The sequence below is a fragment of the Rhinichthys klamathensis genome, unplaced genomic scaffold, assembly GCF_029890125.1.
Source record: "Rhinichthys klamathensis goyatoka isolate OS25496 unplaced genomic scaffold, OSU_Roscu_1.1 h1tg000114l_1, whole genome shotgun sequence".
NCBI classification, from domain to species: domain Eukaryota; kingdom Metazoa; phylum Chordata; class Actinopteri; order Cypriniformes; family Leuciscidae; genus Rhinichthys; species Rhinichthys klamathensis.
The window spans coordinates 4454737-4475279 of record NW_026606651.1 but is presented as its reverse complement, the minus strand read 5'-3'; the positions used below and the strand labels follow the sequence as shown (position 1 = coordinate 4475279).

At 38.5% G+C, this 20543-nt stretch overlaps 1 protein-coding gene and 1 long non-coding RNA gene across 3 annotated transcripts in view; both read right to left on the bottom strand.

Moving 5' to 3' along the window:
• Window positions 1-12995, bottom strand: part of LOC130088198 (RNA-binding protein Musashi homolog 1) — a 39704-nt gene extending 26709 nt beyond the window's left edge. For both annotated transcript variants that reach the window (XM_056254856.1, XM_056254857.1), the window contains exons 1-4: window positions 12845-12995; window positions 12278-12318; window positions 11601-11682; window positions 11413-11497 (exon numbers count right to left, since the gene is read on the bottom strand). In XM_056254856.1, coding sequence (XP_056110831.1) covers window positions 11413-11497; window positions 11601-11682; window positions 12278-12318; window positions 12845-12909 — 273 coding nt within the window. In that variant the 5' untranslated portion in view covers window positions 12910-12995. The remainder of the gene's footprint in view (window positions 1-11412; window positions 11498-11600; window positions 11683-12277; window positions 12319-12844) is intronic.
• Window positions 12996-14780: 1785 nt separating this feature from the next.
• On the bottom strand, window positions 14781-20219 carry LOC130088199 (uncharacterized). Its single transcript, XR_008807445.1, has 3 exons — window positions 19749-20219; window positions 19547-19635; window positions 14781-14890 (listed from the first exon to the last, which is right to left on the bottom strand). It is a non-coding gene; the product is annotated as an uncharacterized LOC130088199 (long non-coding RNA).
• Between the last annotated feature and the right edge of the window lie 324 nt (window positions 20220-20543).

The following is a 20543-nucleotide window of genomic DNA, read 5'->3' as shown; positions in this document are numbered from 1 at the left end:
GTGTAGCATACAGTATAGCGTTCTATTAGTGCGCTCAGCAAGACTCAACCATGTTGATCTTGCCAGTGTCTACAGTTTTAGTACTATGATTCCAGCTCAGCATCTCTAGACTACACTCATAGTCACCTCTCGATCCCAAACCTCGTCCCAACCTGTGCACGAGAAATACAAGACAACATGTGAGGTCACGTCAGAACCAGTTTAACCGAATATAAACGTCACTCATAGACCTTTGGTCATTTTAAACTCATTTCACAGTAAAGCATTGATTATCATAAAGTGATTTTTGATGTGAATCTACTAGCCATTTAGTTTCTAATAGTTATGTTTTATTTGCACGACTGTTCAATCTTTTGTAACATTATACAAATATCTTTACAAGCGCTTTTTATCAATTCTGAGCCCCTTCATTTTTTAGTCACACTTTACCTTCACGGCGAAAAGTTTTTTTTCTTTCTATTTAATATATTTTTGTTCAATATGATTTTTTGAGGGGATTTTGAAGGGGATTTTATGATACTATGTGATGTAAAAAATGTAAGAGCTATTTTTTCCTTTAAAATTAATATAAGATTTTTTTTCAAATAATAACTCATTTCAATAAATGCAATATTTCAGATTAAAATAGAGTGAAATCTAATTTTTTATATGCCATCTGGAGACATTAAAAATAAAAACCTGTGCGAAGTCATGGTGTAATAACTATATAGAGAGGCTTTTGGATTCCATAGTTGTTTTGAGACATAATTTCGTACTTTTAGTTTTGCATTTAGATATATATTTAGACATTCTAAAAGACTACTTTTTTTGTCAAGATTTAGATATTTTTGGTTAGATAAGTATCAGGTTTTGCATTATGATTACAATCAAACATTAATATTTTGTTAGAAAGGTAGCAGCATTTTTGTTACTCAGTATTTGATTGATAATTAAAAGCAAAATAAGGAATGGATAGTGATCATTTAAAACACTTAATACAAACATTTTGCAATTAAAATGTCATTTTTGTCTGTGCATTCTGCATTGGGGTTGAATTGTTGATTTATTTCACACATTTGCAAGATCTTGCTCTGTTACAATTATACTAGTTCAAATGTGTTTTAAAAAATTAACCCCTTCATCGCTGTGTGATTTGTTTTAGTTTTTTGCATCACGGCTGATTTGTACTTTGTACCACCAAAAGATTCTCGGAGTTTTCATATTTTGTCGTGTTTCCCTTTAATTTCCTATATCGGTCATTATTGACCGTGAAGGTACCGAGTGTTACTTTTTATTTATTTACACCTTCCATGATTTTTTACGTTTGTGTTCACATAGCTAATGCGACAAAAGTCACCGCGTCATCCCATTCCGATGAATCTAAAAATTAAAAACGTAAATTTTTTTTGGTCAGTTCTGACCAACACGGGTTGAGTAACCCAGAGGGTTAAAGTATTCATTTCTTTAAAAAAAAAATTCTTACTGACCCCAAAACTTTTGAACAGTATAGTGTATGTTAGCACATTATATTTGAGCGTGCCAGATAACAATACTACTTTTTTTTATTATTATTCATATTTTAACATTTTCTGAAGAAACGAGTGACGTTTGCCCCAGGGAAAATCCACTGTGATACAAAGATGTTGTGGATGCTTATGTGGTGTTTTTAGTGCAATGTCTGATAGTTTAGCAGTCATTTTAATAGGACATCTCTTCTTAACAAGCTGCATGATTTGAGGAATCATTCACAATGGTGAAAAAGTTTAATTCCTACATTCTTAAAATAAAAGTGTGTTTCCAAAAGTGTGTATTCACAGCGAAGCAATGGAAGAACCATTTTTGGTTCCCCAAAGATCCAGGTTCTTAAAATAACTCTTAGCGTGACGAATCTGAAGAACCTTTTTCCACTGTAAAGAATCTTTAGTGCAATGGAAAGGTTCCGTGGACGTTAAAGTTTCTTCATGGAACCATAAATGCCAATAAAGAAACTTTATTTTTAAAGTTTTAAAGTGTAGGGTTAGGGGTTTGTAAAAATGTGACTAATAAAAATCATAGTTCCGGCTTTAAAAATATCTGAACATACTGTTGTTGTTTTAGCTTATCTGAGCATATTCCTTCAAATATGTTGTAACATCTATGGATAACCAAAGCTTTACGGAATCCAAAAATGAGGTCAGAAATGACACTGCTACAGTTTTTAGTATCAGATAGAAAGGACAAACTCATAGAAACACAAGTGTGTGTGTGTGTGTGTGTGTGTGTGTGTGTGTGTGTGTGTGTGTGTGTGTGTGTGTGTGTGTGTGTGTGTGTGTGTGTGTGTGTGTGTGTGTGTGTGTGTGTGTGTGTGTGTGTGTGTGTGTGTGTGTGTGTGTGTGTGTGTTGACGAAGGCTACTCCTTTTACAGGTTACTGGAACAGATCTGTTTCCAAACAATCCTCTTTTCAGGCCTGAGGGCAGGCAAAGCCTATCCCACCATCCAATCTCTGCTCGGAGCTGAGAGGGAGGAGATACGGAGAAAACAGAGAGAGAGAGAGAGAGAGAGAGAGAGAGAGAGAGAGAGAGAGAGAGAGAGAGAGAGAGAGAGAGAGAGAGGGGCAGGAAGGGGGTGAGGGCAAATTAATCAGCACAAAACAGCCAAAACAAAAAAAAAGTAGATGAAAACAACAAAAGAGAAGGAAGAGAGAGAAGGCGCAATTCAGCTAAAACAAAACCTGCTAGTGAAAAGCTCAGGGTGTTGATTGTGTGTGTGTGTGTGTGTGTGTGTGTGTGTGTGTGTGTGTGTGTGTGTGTGTGTGTGTGTGTGTGTGTGTGTGTGTGTGTGTGTGTGTGTGTGTGTGTGTGTGTGTGTGTGTGTGTGTGTGTGTGTGTGTGTGTGTGTCATGAAGCCCCCTCTGCTTTCATTAATTATAAGGACAAAGATGAACCCCAAACAGATGGGACGGAGAGAGGTCCACCCCCTCATGAGCGAGCACACACACACACACACAGCTTGCCTTTCACTCCACACAACCATCAACAAATCAAACCAAACTACACAAGTATATTTCCTATTCACTCTTATATCAGCTTCTACCTCATTTTACACACAAGAGCTCATATACACTCTCTAAAGTTCCTTCATGCCAAGTTAAGCATCACTATTTCCACTCATATAGTTAGTGTACGTATACTGTAGTTGGTGATTTGAACAAACCTATAACAAGTACTAAACTTCAGTGCGTATACCTCATCCTGCAGCATTTGTGCTACAGACATGAATGATTTCTCAAGGAGTTCTGTTACTTTGCTAAACCCTTTATTGGACTTCTTCTGAAAGTCTGAAGTACACTAAAAAAATGAATTAATAATTATGAGGGAAACTGTTAGATTTCTAATGTTACACTCTTCTAGAATCTTAAAGGGTTCTGTCAGGCGTTTCATATGCAGAACCTTTTAAGGGTTCCCATCATGGGATCAGTTTTAATTAATTTTTCTTTCATTCATTTTTAATTTTCATTAAATTTGTATGAATTAAACAGCTTGCAAACATACTTTATCAGCAGGGAAAAAACATGATTTAATGAACACATTAAACATGACAGTATTAATATGCAATCATTTAAGACATTTCTCCTTAGACATATAGAATATTTTTGGCATAAAGATTTCTATATTGAAGCCCACTAAACTGAACTTTATTACCATATAGGAATGCTATATGTGAAATATTAAAATTATATATATAGTGCTGGGCAATGATTAATCGCATCCAAAATAAAAGTTTGTGTTTATAATATAAATTATGTATAAATATATATATATATATATATATATACAGGCAAATATTTCTTAAATATATACAAGCATATGTGTATTTATATATACAAAACAGTTATACAAAGTACACACACATGTAAATTATGTAAACACAAACTTTTATTTTGGATGCGATTAATTGTTGCCCAGCACTAATATAAATATAAATATATATATATAATTAATTAATTTTTATATTTCACATATAGCATCCATATAATATGGTATACACTCTTTGCAAATAAAGTTCATTATATATATATATATATATTTATATTATAATATATTACATAAATGATACAGACAGACAGATTGTTGGCAACTTTCACAATGCCTATTTTCCTAATCTGCTTTATGAAGAATATTGGTAGTGAACACTATAAATGTGAATTGTGAAAGAAAGCTAAATCAAGACTCAACTGGGGAAGCCCTCGTGCTCAAGCTCGCGCATATTTAAACCGTTTTATACAACGCTTACATAAATACGGTCATTATCATGCAGTTTAGGCCAATATTTCTATATCAGTGCATCATTAATATACAGACTGCGTTAAAACTAAAGGTGTTTGAAAGTGTGCTGCTGGAGGAGGAAGATCTGCTGTTGTATATGGGACTGGGCCATCAAGGTCACTGTGCATGAGTGAACAATGGCAAAGCAATTAGCTAACGATGCTCGTTAATGAGGCTCAACAACCCCACACCGTGACCAAGACGGAACAAAGGTGAGAGTGTGTGTGCTGACACGATGCAAAATCTCAGGAGAGGCTTTGGCTTCAGCCACGTAGCTACCTCGGAAATGCAATCCAGTTTGTTTCCCTCAATCCGATTACTTGCTTTTGCGATCCATACTAATTACGGACTGGGAATTCTCTCTCTCTCTCTCTCTCTCTCTCTCTCTGTCCCGCGGCCCGAACCACCTCATGCCGTCAGCATTTCAGATCTAATCTTCAGAATCTACCGCTAAACCATCATACACACTCTTGCACGTCAATGACACACTCAAGGCCTCCAACGGGACTCTCATCCAAATCATTTCAAGTGTCCTTGTACCAGTTCTGCGCAACACACAACACAGGAATGTCTCTGGTCTTGAAATCCCAACTTAATGTTTTTTTTTTTTAAAGCTGAAATTGTCCAGGAAAAAAAAGGTTTAGATTTAAGCCACAAACATCGCATGATAGAGTAAATGCATAAACGCATCAAGGCACAAGCTATCAGAGACACATTTTTTCATTTGTGTGTCAACTGCTAGAATAATAGCATCATTTCCACCAAACGCCGTTGAGTCTAGAAGATTTGATCACTGTATTATCAATACAACTTGTAGTACATGGCTAAACAAGCATATCTGAGCTGAATGTGCAATACAACTGAAAAAGCAATTTCAGGAATGAATGAACAGAAAAATTTCTTATGTGTTTATTGCAAAACTGGATGTTTAAGCAGGATTTTAAACTTTCCTCGCCAGTTAGTTTTGGATTATTTTCGCAAAGCATTCATGATGGGCCCCAGAATATTCAGCTGTATGAATATCTGAACAATCAATAGGTATATATAAATAAAATAACAGAGACTGCTTTTAAACTTTTTTTTTTTTGTATCAACACTTGAAAGTGGGTGTTTCATTAAAAAAGCAACATTTTGAAGAAATAGCTGAAAAAATCTCATTTTTGTCAAAGACTTTATCCAGATCAGATTCAGAACGATGTTCAAAACATCGAGTAGATCGAGTACATCAACACCCCCCCAAAATTTCACATTCCTCGTCCTGGGTCGACATCTTTCTCGGTAACATTAGGCAGTTTTGATTTATATGCTGTTTATATGCTATACGCAGAATTTCATCTTTGTATTGTTTTTGGATCTGGAGATCCTGTGCTTGTTCAGAAGATGCGTAATAGCGCCGCCTCCCTTATAAAATGATTGCCAGGAAAACTTGTCAATGGCGGGGAAGCATTGTGTCATAAATGACGGAAAATCACGTCAGGGAAAGAGTTCATCTCTTTTGCTACACGAATAAGTTTAATTGAAGTTCTTATTCAAATATTGAGCCTAACTAACTTCATTTGACAAATGCAGATCCAGATTTGTCCAGCCACATTGTTCCCATTTGCACTTGTTCAGGTTTGATATTTGCACTCAGTTTGTCTTTTTATACATTGATACAAACTCCTAACACTAAATATTAAAATTAGCCGTGTTACTCATTCTGCACCGTTCGTGCTAGAGACATGAATGATTGTGCAGACCATTGAGAAATATAAAACAGGTGACAAAACAGCTGGAATCTTTTGACTTAGGCTGGTAAGCAACCAACTAACAACTAGGGATGCATGATTCGGGGGAAAGCCGAAATGTGAGTTTTCTGATAAAAATTGCGACTTATTTAAAATGTGATTTTTAAAAATAATCCAGGTTTTCTGTGCTTATTTTGCCAAAATGTAGTGATCACATATATCAACATGACATAATATAATAATTTTTACATAAGGTGCGTCCCAATTCGCATACTAATGCACAATTCTATGCTGTTTTAGTGTTCACACAGAAAAAAATTCCAAAGAGTAAAGGTGTACTTTAAATATGAGGATAATGCTTAATAAATATGGAATGTTGGACACTTCATGCACTCAACCTTCATGCAGCTTTAATTACATAACTGTCAGGCTCTGAGGCTGAATGACAAAAATAACCTTATTACATGTATACATTAAACGGTTGAGTACATAGAGCACAAGTATAGTGTGTCATTAGGAACACAGCTTTAGAAAGCCTTAGCACACCATGTATCAACACTTTGGCAACCACCAATAATACCTTAGCATAATGGTGGTAAGAAATTCAAAAAATATATAACTATTATAAATTTCAAGACAATGTACAATATTGACGCCCAATAGTTTCATAAGATAAGGCCCTGAAAAAAAAAATCTAATTTATACATATTTGACCACGTACACAAACACACACTTTGTTTTAAAACACACAAATACATATTTTTCCACATGGTTGCTGTCTCTTAACTAACTCGTGTCTGTTTTAATTCAGCCTTATTTTTACGAGATTTGACCATATGACCTCTTGTTTCCAGAACTCAGACACCCCTCTACCAACCTATCCTCTTTCATTCTTTCTTCTGAGGGCCAATAGCATGAAAAAACACTCTCAGCGTGGCACATTCTTTCTGTTTTCAACACAGACTCTCACAATATCTTCTTTTCATTTCCTCGCGTGGACGGCAAAAGCAAGAAACAGGAAAACACTCAACAGAAGGATGGAAAATGTTGAATAACGAAGGACGTCGTGGAAACCTTTACTGTTACATGCACAACTTTACAGTTCTCTACACAAGCACCACATCAAATATCAAATAAAAAAAGCACATACTGCCATCTGTGATACAGACTGTTGCCGATTCTTCTGCAGTTCCTCTGGAATCTCAAAACACAGCTGAAAGTGGACGAGGAGCCGTTTTCACAATAGTCTTATCTATCAAAATTGCTTCCTGTTATTGTGGATCCCTCCCTCCCCACGAAGCCTTTCAGACCCCGCTGGAGTGACCTAATAACCCCCACCACAACATTACCACAACAGAGGCTCAAATACCACGCCAAAGGCTCATTCAAACCCGTCAATACACAATCAACACACTGATTAGCCTTTGCATCACAGCACACAGAAATCATGCTTTACTTAATAGGCTACCTGACTGTAATGGAGATTTACATCACGGCTATCAGACTCATCCGGGTCGCTTTTAAAGCCGTCTCTTATGCTCATCACCAAGCCTGCATTTATTTGATCGAAAATACAGTAAAATCATGTGAATAATTATTATTACGATTTAAAATAACGGATTTAATTTATTTCTGCGATTGCAAAGCTGAATTTTCAGCATCATTACTCCAGTTTTCAGTGTCACATGATCCTTCAGAAATCTGTAATAGTTTTTTCTTTCAGGATTCTTTGATTAATAAAGTTCAAAAGAACAGCATTTATTTGAAATAGAAATCATTTGTAATGTTATTTTACTGTCACTTTTGATCAGTTGAATCCATCATTGCTAAATAAAAGCAATAATTTCTTTGAAAAAATAAATTATAGACTTTCACATAGATAAATTATATGTGATTAACAAAAAAAAAATTTTGTTGTCATCTTTTTTTCAAAAATGAGTCACCCTAAAACTCACTCTCTTTTAGATACTTTTTTTCTAGTTGTAAGTTGTCTCAATTTCCTGAAGGATAAGTCATAGCCTACATTTTCTCCCACTAAATATTTTTTCACTTATCAGTACATCACATTCCGAAAAGAAAATAGATTGTGAACGTCACTTCATGTCCACTTTAAGTAGCCACAAAGTATTATATTCTAAAACAGAATTGCTTTAAAAAATAAAACCGTGATATGTGTCAATCTGTCCTAATTCCTTACTGAATTAAAGCAAAAATTTACTTGACTTCACAACATATACTTGCTTTTATATGATGACATGAGCTTTTTTGCTCACCAGTCACTGTGGCTAGTGATTTTCCAAAGTTACTAGCCACTCAGCATTTTCACTGGCCACAATTTTGACATCAATATTGGGGAAATATCGATTTGACACCATGGGGAAAACTGCCATATAGATATTTTTTTAATTATCTCATAATTTGGCAGCAGGTATATGAGGCTGCTGTCACTTTAAGCCCTGACGCACAGATCTATTATACAGTTACACATGCGTTTTCTTTCTCAACTGTTTACATGCACTTAAACATAACTGACTGTGTTTACATGAATACGGCAACATTATTTTGTGTGTATTTGACTGTTTAAGCGCAATAAGCAGCGAAAAAGAACTTAATTTAGTACTGAGACGCGGCTTTGTGCTGCACTTTGGGTGTTTGAGGCACAAAATCTGCGGGAATAAGTAAAATTATGCATAATACGCACAATCCCACGCCGAAATTCAAGCCCTGTAACAGCAACCATATTCATCCGGAGCAAATGAAACGAGTGAGTGAGGAGAGGCGGGTTTGTGTGCCAAGCCCTGGATGCCACTATGATGCCATCCATTTTTCAAAACAGAAAATAAAGAGATTTATATATACATAATTCTACACCATCAAGTGTTACTCGAACTAGCATTGGTCCGTGGGGATTATGTAATAGGTGGGTGTGGCTCAGAGGCTCCGCCTTCTTTGGCGTGGAAATAGTTGTAATTCCAATTGAAAGTGACACTGACACGTCAATGGCGTATTTTTTCATGTTTAATACTGTAAAGCTGCTTTGCTAAAGCAATCTATTATAGCAAGTGCTGTATAAATAAACGTGACGAGATTTGACTGGAGTGCTGAATTGCAGAGCTCGTGCAAACATCCACATCGCTGTGATCAGATGCTTTTTATTAACTGCTGTTTCTTACCACTGTCCTTTAAGTGGTGTGTTTATTTTGTTATTGAGAGGAAAGAGCACAGCACATATTTTCATATTCATTAAACGGTGCTAGTATTTCAACCTGTTTACCTCTAAGCAAAGAACGAAAAGAACTTCTCTGTGAGTATACAGGGCCTTTATGCAGGGGCACAGTGGTTAATAGCCGTGGTTAAGTGTGTGACACACTCGGATTTAACCAACAAAGTTGTTATGGTGATGATAGTCCCACATGGCGACCAAACCCAAGAGACTGAAGTGTTGCCAGGCTGAGTCTCTCTGCGCAGTGGTGTTTAAGTCACCATTAATAGTTGTAAATACTCTAGCTGCAAATAAATGCGTCGAAACATGATTCGGCTAGCCTCATTCTTTAATGTGAAAAGACTAGGAACAGGCCACAACACAACCCAGATTTTACAACAAACAAATACAACCCCTTTACACATGGTCTGTGCCATCTCTGTTGTAAAGCTCGGGCTGGTTTTGTCTGCTGACACACCCACACAGTTCTGACAAAGGACCATCAATGACGTCCCAGGACTCACATATTCAAACACGACCTGGGAGCTTATTCAAATAGAGCTACTGGCTAGCACGATAATGTGGTCAAAAGTGGACAAAAAGTTATGGAGCGAATTCAAAATGGATTAGGTTTCATAGTATTATAGGCCACTTTCATCTCATTTAAAACCATCATGGTAAATACATATTAAACATCACCAAATACATATTATGACAACTGTAAAGGCCTTCAAAGAATACTATGCCATTACCATAGTAGTCATGGATCTCAACTGGTGGGTTGCATCCCAAAAATCTGTTCTGATCGGGTCACAGGCATCAGGGATAAAACAATAAATGAATATAATAAAAGGCAAACATGCATATTCATCATAATTTTGAAATGTACAAGCTAAACTGTTAAAATGGAGGAGAGAAAGCTCTACATTTGACCTCAAAGGCTGTTTGACTAATCAAACTTTATTTTACAGATCTATAAGGCTAATACTAATAAATAACTTTTAGCAATATGTTTGGCTGGCAAATCACTTCTGTTGTTTATGCATTTGCAAAATTGTCCGGTTTCCTATTCAGCCCATGCATGTTAATCATTTTTGCATATTGTTTAACCTATCCAGTTCATTTAAAATATTTTAACACTGTAAAAAATGTCCACCTAATTCAACTTGTCAGTTGATGTCTTCAATTTTTAAGTATAATCAAATCAGCAAATTAGTGAAACTTGAACAACCCTAACTGCTTAAATTATTTTGACAAGTTAAAGTAATGCAAAAATTTAAGTTGGCATTAGTTACTGATCATATCATGTTGGGTTTTTTTACAGTGAATGGTTGAGTTTAATAAACATTTTAAACAATTTGGGTACAGTGATGTCTGATGTAAAATCTGGCCCCTGAGGCAAAACCAGTTGAGAAACACTGATGCAAATTAAATTCACAATTTCTCTAGATTGTGGCTAGTATCTAAACCTTCTTAATGTATAATGATAACATTAACGATTAAAAAAACACACACTTATGAACAATACAGCTGTCAAATGTGACTACAGTAAATTATACATCACAAGTACAAACGGACAAAAAAAGATTCTAATTCTGTGGCAGTGCCATGGTTTAATGACGGTAATAGAGTTTGAATAGAGTTTTATTTTGATAGATACCATAATGAAATGGTAGGCTACTTCGAATAATAACATCTCATTACCATAGGCATTGCATAGTTTTAGAAATAATAAAACTAAATCCTCGACGATTTACAGTGGTTTTAAAGTATACGCATGCGCCAACACAACACCTTTGGAATGTTGATCGAATCCTAGGAAGTTTTTGATTCTGCCCCGTTTCGCTCCCCTGGTTGCCATGACGATGAAACGCGAGAAAGAACGCTTTCATGTGGCGCGCTCTGCGTCAGTCAGACCTGCTGGAACGGACCTCGTGCATGTGGACTTAACGTGATCTTAGGAAGCGAAAACCACCGCAAAGCATTCAACCCATTGAAGTGCTTAAGTCTTGCAAGGGAATAAACGAAAGAATATAAGGCGAACTGCTTCAAAAACAAACGAATAAGCCAGTAAAACCACAGGTCACACACTGCTGGATTATTATTGTCATGCAATGTGCGCGCATTTAGTCTATATTAAGTAAACAAATGACTGATATACAGCATAATAAGAATGATATAAATAAAATAAAAACTCACTGTTTTTGAATCCAACTCGTGTCTGTTTTGGGCCAAAACTTTATCCACACCGGTCTGGTCTACATAGGTGACAAATCCAAAGCCCCTGCGCAAAAGCAGTGCATGCACACACATTACGCATAAGAGTTAAGTTACAAACACACACAAACAACAAGTCAGCAGTGGATGTGCGCGCGCCTCCCCCTCACCTCGACCGCTTCGTAACCGGATCCCGCATCACCATACACTCCTTCACCTCGCCGAATTTACAAAAGTATTCCTTCAGTCCCTCTGGAGAAAGAAAACAATACAATGCGTTTATTTCACAGCACCAGTTTAGTGACACAAATCGTGTTTGATGTACCTTAAACAAAAAAGCTCGCTGCTAGTTCAGCATTGAGACTGCTCATCTGTGACCACTTTGCATCCCAACAATAGCGCTCCTTATAAAGCTCTGGTAAGCATTCTTATTATAATGTTCTAAGTTAAGCTGGGTAGCCTATTTGAATAACAACGCAGGTATACATAGTGCGCTTGCCCTCGGAGAGATTTTCCACTCTGCATGTTGCATATATTCAAGCAAGCACATCAGTGCTTCCTCGCTAGCGCCCTTGCTTTCACCTCAAATCTCCACGAGCTCATTATATAGCGAGGAAGTTTTCTGACCAAACATGTTACGCATTGATCTATGAATCATCTTCTACGTAATAGGCTCGTGCGCTGAATGCATGCTTTGATTTCACGGTGTATGGACTACTATTTGCTTTCTGTTTCTAGCCAAACAAACATTCTGAAAGAAAACATGCTCCTATAAGCTCACAGCAACCCATGCATGAGAGTTTTTAGTGGAAGTATCAGGCAGGACAGAGGATCACGCGTGTCTCACCTTGTGTCGTCTGCCAGCTCAGCCCGCCGATGAACATTTTGCTGAAAGGTGAAAAACAGAGCCAGATCAGACATCTGAAACGCGATTGATTGCTGATGCATGTGCACATACAGTAATCAACCCGCCAGAATAACAAGAAATCAAGTGGAAAAGTGAAATTCGGCCATGATGGATGCGTGCCGTTATTTCCAATGAAAACGCAGAATTAATTATTTCCTCTCCTCTAAAAAGTAACAAGTTCGATCATACCCTTTTGAAAGGGCGAAATGGAATGTAAAAATATAGCAGGCTGAAAACAATGTAACAGCTCCAAATGTAACAGATGGAAACAATGTAACAGCGCGCGTCCTGGAAAGAGGGAACATGGAAACAATGTAACAGTGAGGCTCCTGGCTGTTACATTGTTTCCATTTTCGCTCTTTCGTAAAGGGACCCGCGCTTCTGTCTTTTGTCTCCGGTGGTCTCTTCCCTCCTGGTCCCAAAACTCTCAGCTTTATATATAGTAGGCTATATAGATCTCCAGTTCGCGAGGAAAAGTCAAACGGAGCGCGCAGAAAGGAGCTTTACCAGGGATCGTGCGGGGAGTCCTGCGTGGAGGACGACAGGCTGCTCTGACTCCCTTCTGTGTCCATTCCCGTGTCCCTCTGTTGCCCGGACTGAGCCGAACGGGAGCCAGGAGTCTCCAACTCAAGAGCGGGTGGCCCGAGGGGGTGGGGGAGGGAGGGGCCCGTCTGGATGAGGACGGGCCAAGTGGGGTTTGCGCAGACATTGAGGCCCCGCCTCCCGTTTGACTTTTCCCGGACTCTAGATGTCGACTCCGCCCTCTCGCTCTCCCTGGCCCCGCCCCCCTCCTGCTTTCATGTGCTGTTGTACAGTAGCAGAAGCAGAGGCGAAACGTGGTCAGTCTGAAGAAAGAGACAGAAAGACAGACGGATAAATGGATGGATGGATAAACGGATAGTGTTGATTACAGGCAGGGATATAAAGAAATGCGGTCAAACAGACTGAATAAAAATAAAAAGTAGGCCTATACATTTATAAACAGATAGATAGATAGATAGATAGATAGATAGATAGATAGATAGATAGATAGATAGATAGATAGATAGATAGATAGATAGATAGATAGATAGATAGATAGATAGATAGATAGATAGATAGAAAGAAAATCAGTCAAACAGACTGAATAAAAATAAAAAAGTATACATTTATAAACACAGACAGATAAAAAGATAGATAGAACGACAGGACGATAGACAGATGTGAGTTTGTCTAGCTAGCATATTCATGACTTCTAAGTGACTGGACTTGATCTATTGTGTGTACCATCAACCAAACCAAGCCAGTGCCGTCTATAGCCAAGCGTTAGGCAATATCATTCAGCATCAGGGTGAGTTTGGTGATTGGTAGTCTGGATTCCAGTCGGCCTGAACTGGCACAAAGTCAAGAGCAGGTGATTGGTGGTTTTGCATGAGTGGGTGGGACTGACAGACTGACCACAAGCATCCGTAGTCCTCAGAGGGGTGTGCATTGTTCCTTGTAAACAACAGCATCTCACGTGGTATTGTTGTCGTTTTTATGTTTTGTTATTTGTTGAATGAGTATATACTGACATTCAGAGGCTAGGCTTGACAAGGAGTCTCTGTTTCAAAAGATGAGCATATTCCTCTGGACTGGAAATGGAATTTAAAAGATGATCCCGTAAACAACTATTTGTTTTACAAAGCATCTAAAATGTGGAAAATAAAACGTTGATTTTATGTTTCCCAGTTTGTTTATTTGAGTAACGCACAAGACAACTGTATGCAAAAAAAACATGCATCTACTAGATTTATATTAAAATGATAGAAAAAGACAAACTTTTATCTAAAGAAACTTGGAAGCAATGTTTCATACAGAAGCCAACAATATTAGCAGTTATTTTAATAAAATAAAAAAGAGCAGAGGTGCACCTGCTAAAAAAGGAAACTAAAGGGAACAACGAAGATATATACAGGGTAAAATTTTAGTTAAAAAAATAATACAATAATACAAAGTGAAGCGAAACAAAACTGAATGATCAGATCCAAAATAAAACTTGTGCACCAGAAGTTTTGAGAGCAGTTCATGGGCCGATCTGGTAGGAATACATGCCACAATTTGTAAAACATTTGCATGCTTATGTATCACGGCTCAAGGGTTTGTCAGCGCGGTTGCCCTGTGTGTGTGTGTGTATTTGATTGTGGTCTCAGGATGAGTGTGTGTAGAGAAGCCGTATGTAGGACAGCGCCCCAGCGCTCCCGACTGGAGCTATGGGCGTGCTAAATTTCTGCATGCATGATCAATGGCTTTGAATAAAGAGAACGAGAGAGAGGGGGAGGGGAAGGAATTAGTTTGAAAAGGGGGTTGAGAAGAGGTTGAAAACAGAATGAGAGAAAAGATGAGACAAGATGCATTTATGACGAATCTGGACTAGCCTCACACAGGCCTCATTATGAGAAGTGTGCGGGAAATGTACCTGAATGGCAGAACAGAGGGAGAAAACCACTGATGTGCATTTGCTCTCATCGCAACTTTTATTCTGTTGCACTTGGCTGGCGTCTCAAACACTGAAGTTGGGTAATGAAGCAGGCACTGGAACGGTACAAAAGCAAAATACGAAGTTATGCACAGAAAAGATCAACAGAGGCATTTTTAATAGGGGGAATGTGGCTAGTTATCAGAGGGACCGTAACTATACGATTTTGAGTCACAAGTTTAAATACACAAATGCTTGTTTTCTCTAGCGGTGCTTTTGTATGTTGGCTTCAAACATCTACTTCAAAACTGTCAGAAGGACAGGATTGGATTTTGTGAATTCTATATTGCTGTAGCTAACAACAAGTAAACATTATAAAGCCACACTGACATTCAGACCAGAGTAAACTATATAACGAAGCCTGAAATGTGTTTCACAAATGTTGTCTTTTTTTCAGTTTATTTATTATATTTTCCGTCGGCTAAAACACTATACATTTGACCTTTTATATTATTAGCTATATCCCATGATATTACATTTGCCAACCCAATGTGACAACTTACCCCGTATATCGTGACAACATGCAATGCGTGTTAAATGAAAAGAAACAGACTTTCAGAGCCACAACTAGCCTATGCTTTTTTCCACAATAAATGTTGATTGATTTAGCTTTGCATTATAAAAGTTTACTATATCATAAAAAAGTCCTATGAAACATGATGACGAAATGTTTTGCTCTATTTATGTTTTGCTCTAAACCTAGACAAAACTAGTGTGATTTTCTTGGTCATTCATCACTCCTGTGGCTCTTTTGACTGAGTTTCTCACATGCTATTGTTGCTCTCTAACCTCGCTCAACCCTGAGATCTCCTCCCTCATTTTGTTAAGTAGGAAAGGAGGCCTAACTTTTGACCTCTTTGTCTTTTCCTCCCTTGTCTGCTTTGACAAACTGCAAAACCAAAAGAGAGTAAAGTCACTACTATGGCTATAGATGTGCTACTGTTCATAAGTTTGCAATAAGTATGATTTTTAAAAGAAGTCTCTTATGCTCACCGAGGCTGCATTTAAAAAAAGAAAAAAATACAGAAAAAAAATGTAAAATTGTGGAATATTACAATTTACCATAACCGTTTTTTATTGTAATATATTGTAAAACGTAATTTATTCCTGGGATCAAAGCTGAATTGTCAGTATTATTACTCCGGTCTTTAGTGTCACATGATCCACATGATCAGTAATCATTTTAATATGCTGATTTGCTTATCAAACTTTTGAACTAATATATATTATTAAAGAAAGTAAACAGTCAGTAATAAAATATGAACAAATAATCAAATTACAAGCAACAGCACAAGACACAAATGAAATTAACAGTGCTTTTCAGGTTTTTCAGGTAGGTCTAACAGTATAGTTTCCAAAGTACAAAATGTAATAATGTAAAATAACACTGCATAGTCATCTATAAATTAAACATCCTTATTAATCAATCCTTATTAAAGTAGCAAAAGTTGTGTTGGTGATGTTTTCTTTTGTTGTCGTTTGTTGTTTGATTAACATTAAAAGCAAGAATATTAGGCTGCTGTCACTTTTAGAGCGAATGCACAAATCCAATATACTGATACTGTACACATGCGTTTACGTTCTCACATGTTTACGTTCACTTAGGCCCCGATCACACTATAGCCCCTTTCACACAGAGATTCCGGAAAATACACGGATAAAGTGACCCGGGATTTGACCCGGGTTCGTTTGATTTTGCTTCATTCACACTGCCAGTGATTTGCTGGAATCAGAGAGCGCGTTCACACACAACCCGTGTATGTTCCGGAAAGACGCGTGACGTTGGATGTGACGGGTCTCTACTTCAGTCCAGTTTGCAGACATTTTTTCGTTCTTTCTTGTATCGATGACGAACACAAATTTTCTTCTAGAGTAACTGAGTCGCACGATAACTACGTCATTGCAAAGGCTCGTGAATCATCACTACGACACACCCCTTATACGGCATTGGTTCTGGCTTTTGTTCACACAGCGCGCGTTCCGGGTCTGAACACGGCAATGTTACTAGGTCCCCAACCCGGCATCGATCCCGGGTCGTGTTTGCGTTCACACAGAAGGCACTCTGGCAATTTGCCGGGTTCAAAGCGCTGTGTGAAAGGGGCTTATTGCAGTGAGCGGTCTGCGCGCTGTTTATGCGCCCCAGACCCCTCGCGTTTTACCGCCTGCTGCGCCTTGCGTTTTTGCAGTTAAAAAAAAGCAACTCCGAGCGGAAAAAGCGCCGACATCATCGCGTTTTTTTCCCACTATCCAATCGAATGAATGGAGAGGGGGGCCTTCCGTTGTAGTGATGAAAGCTACAGTGGCTTTGAACGTCCGGAGAGTGCGATGATGGAGGAGAAACTTGTGGTGCTCTCGCGGGTTACCAGGAGCTTAACGACTTCACGAACCGTAACTACCACAATGTTAGCAGAAAGTAAATAAAGTTAATAAAAGGCTGATTTATTGTTTACTTGACTGACAGGACAGCTGTTTCGGTGGTTGCCTAGCAACATAAAAAACGCAGCGCACTGCTCATTCTGTGTGAACGGGGCAGTGCTTTGCACCTCGCGTTTTCAAACCTGAAAAACGCGTTTGGCCTTCAGACATAACCGACTATGTTTACTAGGATACTCTGTATTTTTGACATCATTTTGTGTGAATTTGTCCGCTCAAGTGCAAGAATACGTGAAAGAAAACTTAGTTTAGTATTCGCGCACTGTCTGAGAAGCGGCTTTCTGGGCGAGCGGTTCAAATGTGTGCGTACAAAACTTTCCACACAGTGTGCGAGTAACAGAATAAGCTCCCTTTCGCGTCTTCCTGCACTTGAATAAATTGTCAAGCAAGGTTTCAAACTTTTATGATGATGCAGCGCTGGCCCGTCGTCAACTGTCCCGACCGTCGTTCACGTTTGTTCATATTCATGCATTGTTAGAATTAAAAAAAAATTTACCGGCCAACTGGCGAGTGACACATATACACTCACCTAAAGGATTATTAGGAACACCATACTAATACTGTGTTTGACCCCCTTTCGCCTTCAGAACTGCCTTAATTCTACGGGGCATTGATTCAACAAGGTGCTGAAAGCATTCTTTAGAAATGTTGGCCCATATTGATAGGATAGCATCTTGCAGTTGATGGAGATTTGTGGGATGCACATCCAGGGCACGAAGCTCCCGTTCCACCACATCCCAAAGATGCTCTATTGGGTTGAGATCTGGTGACTGTGGGGGCCATTTTAGTACAGTGAACTCATTGTCATGTTCAAGAAACCAATTTGAAATGATTCGAGCTTTGTGACATGGTGCATTATCCTGCTGGAAGTAGCCATCAGAGGATGGGTATGGTGGCCATAAAGGGATGGACATGGTCAGAAACAATGCTTAGGTAGGCCGTGGCATTTAAACGATGTCCAATTGGCACTAAGGGGCCTAAAGTGTGCCAAGAAAACATTCCCCACACCATTACACCACCACCACCAGCCTGCACAGTGGTAACAAGGCATGATGGATCCATGTTCTCATTCTGTTTACGCCAAATTCTGACTCTACCATCTGAATGTCTCAACAGAAATCGAGATTCATCAGACCAGGCAACATTTTTCCAGTCTTCAACTGTCCAATTTTGGTGAGCTCTTGCAAATTGTAGCCTCTTTTTCCTATTTGTAGTGGAGATGGGTGGTACCCGGTGGGGTCTTCTGCTGTTGTGCATCCGCATCCGCCTTAAGGATGTGCGTGTTGTGGCTTCACAAATGCTTTGCTGCATACCTCGGTTGTAACGAGTGGTTATTTCAGTCAAAGTTGCTCTTCTATCAGCTTGAATCAGTCGGCCCATTCTCCTCTGACCTCTAGCATCAACAAGGCATTTTCGCCCACAGGACTGCCGCATACTGGATGTTTTTCCCTTTTCACACCATTCTTTGTAAACCCTAGAAATGGTTGTGCGTGAAAATCCCAGTAACTGAGCAGATTGTGAAATACTCAGACCGGCCCGTCTGGCACCAACAACCATGCCATGCTCAAAATTGCTTAAATCACCTTTCTTTCCCATTCTGACATTCAGTTTGGAGTTCAGGAGATTGTCTTGACCAGGACCACAGCCCTAAATGCATTGAAGCAACTGCCATGTGATTGGTTGATTAGATAATTGCATTAATGAGAAATTGAACAGGTGTTCCTAATAATCCTTTAGGTGAGTGTACTCGCCAACACCGCTTTTTACTCACATTTGGAGCTTGGCGAGTGTTCATTTTAGGCCCTTAATGTAAATGTTTACAGTTATGCCAGTAAACCTTAGCTGACTCAGACAGTTGAACATGTATCTGTTTGTTTGAGTGATTGCAGTAGTGATAGTTATATAGCTCAAAATGTTCAATTTGGATCTAGGCTACCTGTAAATTTTATGTCAAAATCAATTATGTTAAAGTTGAAATACGCGATCAGGGGTTCATCCATTTTATACAGTCTGGCAGCCATTTCTGGATTATTTTAACTCACGACTTCCTGCGGGAAACACTGGGACATAATTGATTCACAAGCTCTGTAACATGTTAGGTTTTTTTTTTTTTTTGTATGTTGGGGTTGCTGTATGAGGACTTGTTAAGTGTGTTTTAAGTGTTTGCAATTCAAAATCCAATAAAAATATTTGAATAATAAAAAAAATCTATTATGTTGCCTAGGAGTGAACTTCAACAATCAGAAAGTAAGGGTACTTCCAATCAGCACACAAATCACCTGAACACGAAGCAGTCTCTCCTCCGTCATCACACCTTTACCTCCAGTGATGAAAACACTTCCCATCCTCAGGGGAAGGCGCAGCACCACTGTTAAAAGGAAGAGAGGTAAACAGAAGGAGAGAACGAGTGCATCAACGCCCATTTCACTGTCATCAAGATCGCACGAAACTCCCATGTGATATCTCTCCTATCCGGATTACCTGAGTCAGATCCGCGGGCTGCAAGAACAACCCGACCATCAGCCAAATATCTCTCTTAATCCTTTTTCCATGCCCCCCTCCTTCCTTCAACAGATCACCACCATTCCTCTTCTCTATTTATAGGGTCACAGCGTTCCCTCTCTCTGTGGGATGAAGGGGGGTTTCATTTGGAGCGTCACCCTGCCTGGTTAGTGAATGGGTTAGTGATGGGGGTCAGGACGGAGGACATGGGAACCCCCTACTGACCAGGGCACATTTATTTTTACTTTTTTTATTTGTTTAACATCCGTCCGATCAGGTGGATCAGTTTGCCGTGCTCTTAAAGGGATAGTTCACCCAGAAATGAAAATGCTGGCATTGCTTGCTGACTTGTTGCAAACCCGTATCACTTTCTTTCATCTGTGGAACATAAAAAGAGACGTTAGGCAGAATGTACAAGCAGATCTTTTCCATATAACGAAAGCTTAAGAGCTTTCAAATGACAAAAAGACTGAACAAGTTATTATTAAAAGTCATTATTCACTGAATGTCTTGCTATAATTACTCATTTAATGATGAACAACAAATATATATACATGGCTTCAGAACTATAATCATACCAACAAATATATTTAAACAAATGGCTATAGGTCTATACTGCAGATATTGAAATATTTCAATAATACTAAAAATATATCTTCCAGAGTTTTAAGAAATGATTGACGCAGACAGGTTATAATAGGGTAGCCTGGGAAAACCCAGACAACTTCCGGCAAATTTAGATTTGCTCTGAAAGTTAGTCTGGCAAAGAGCTCA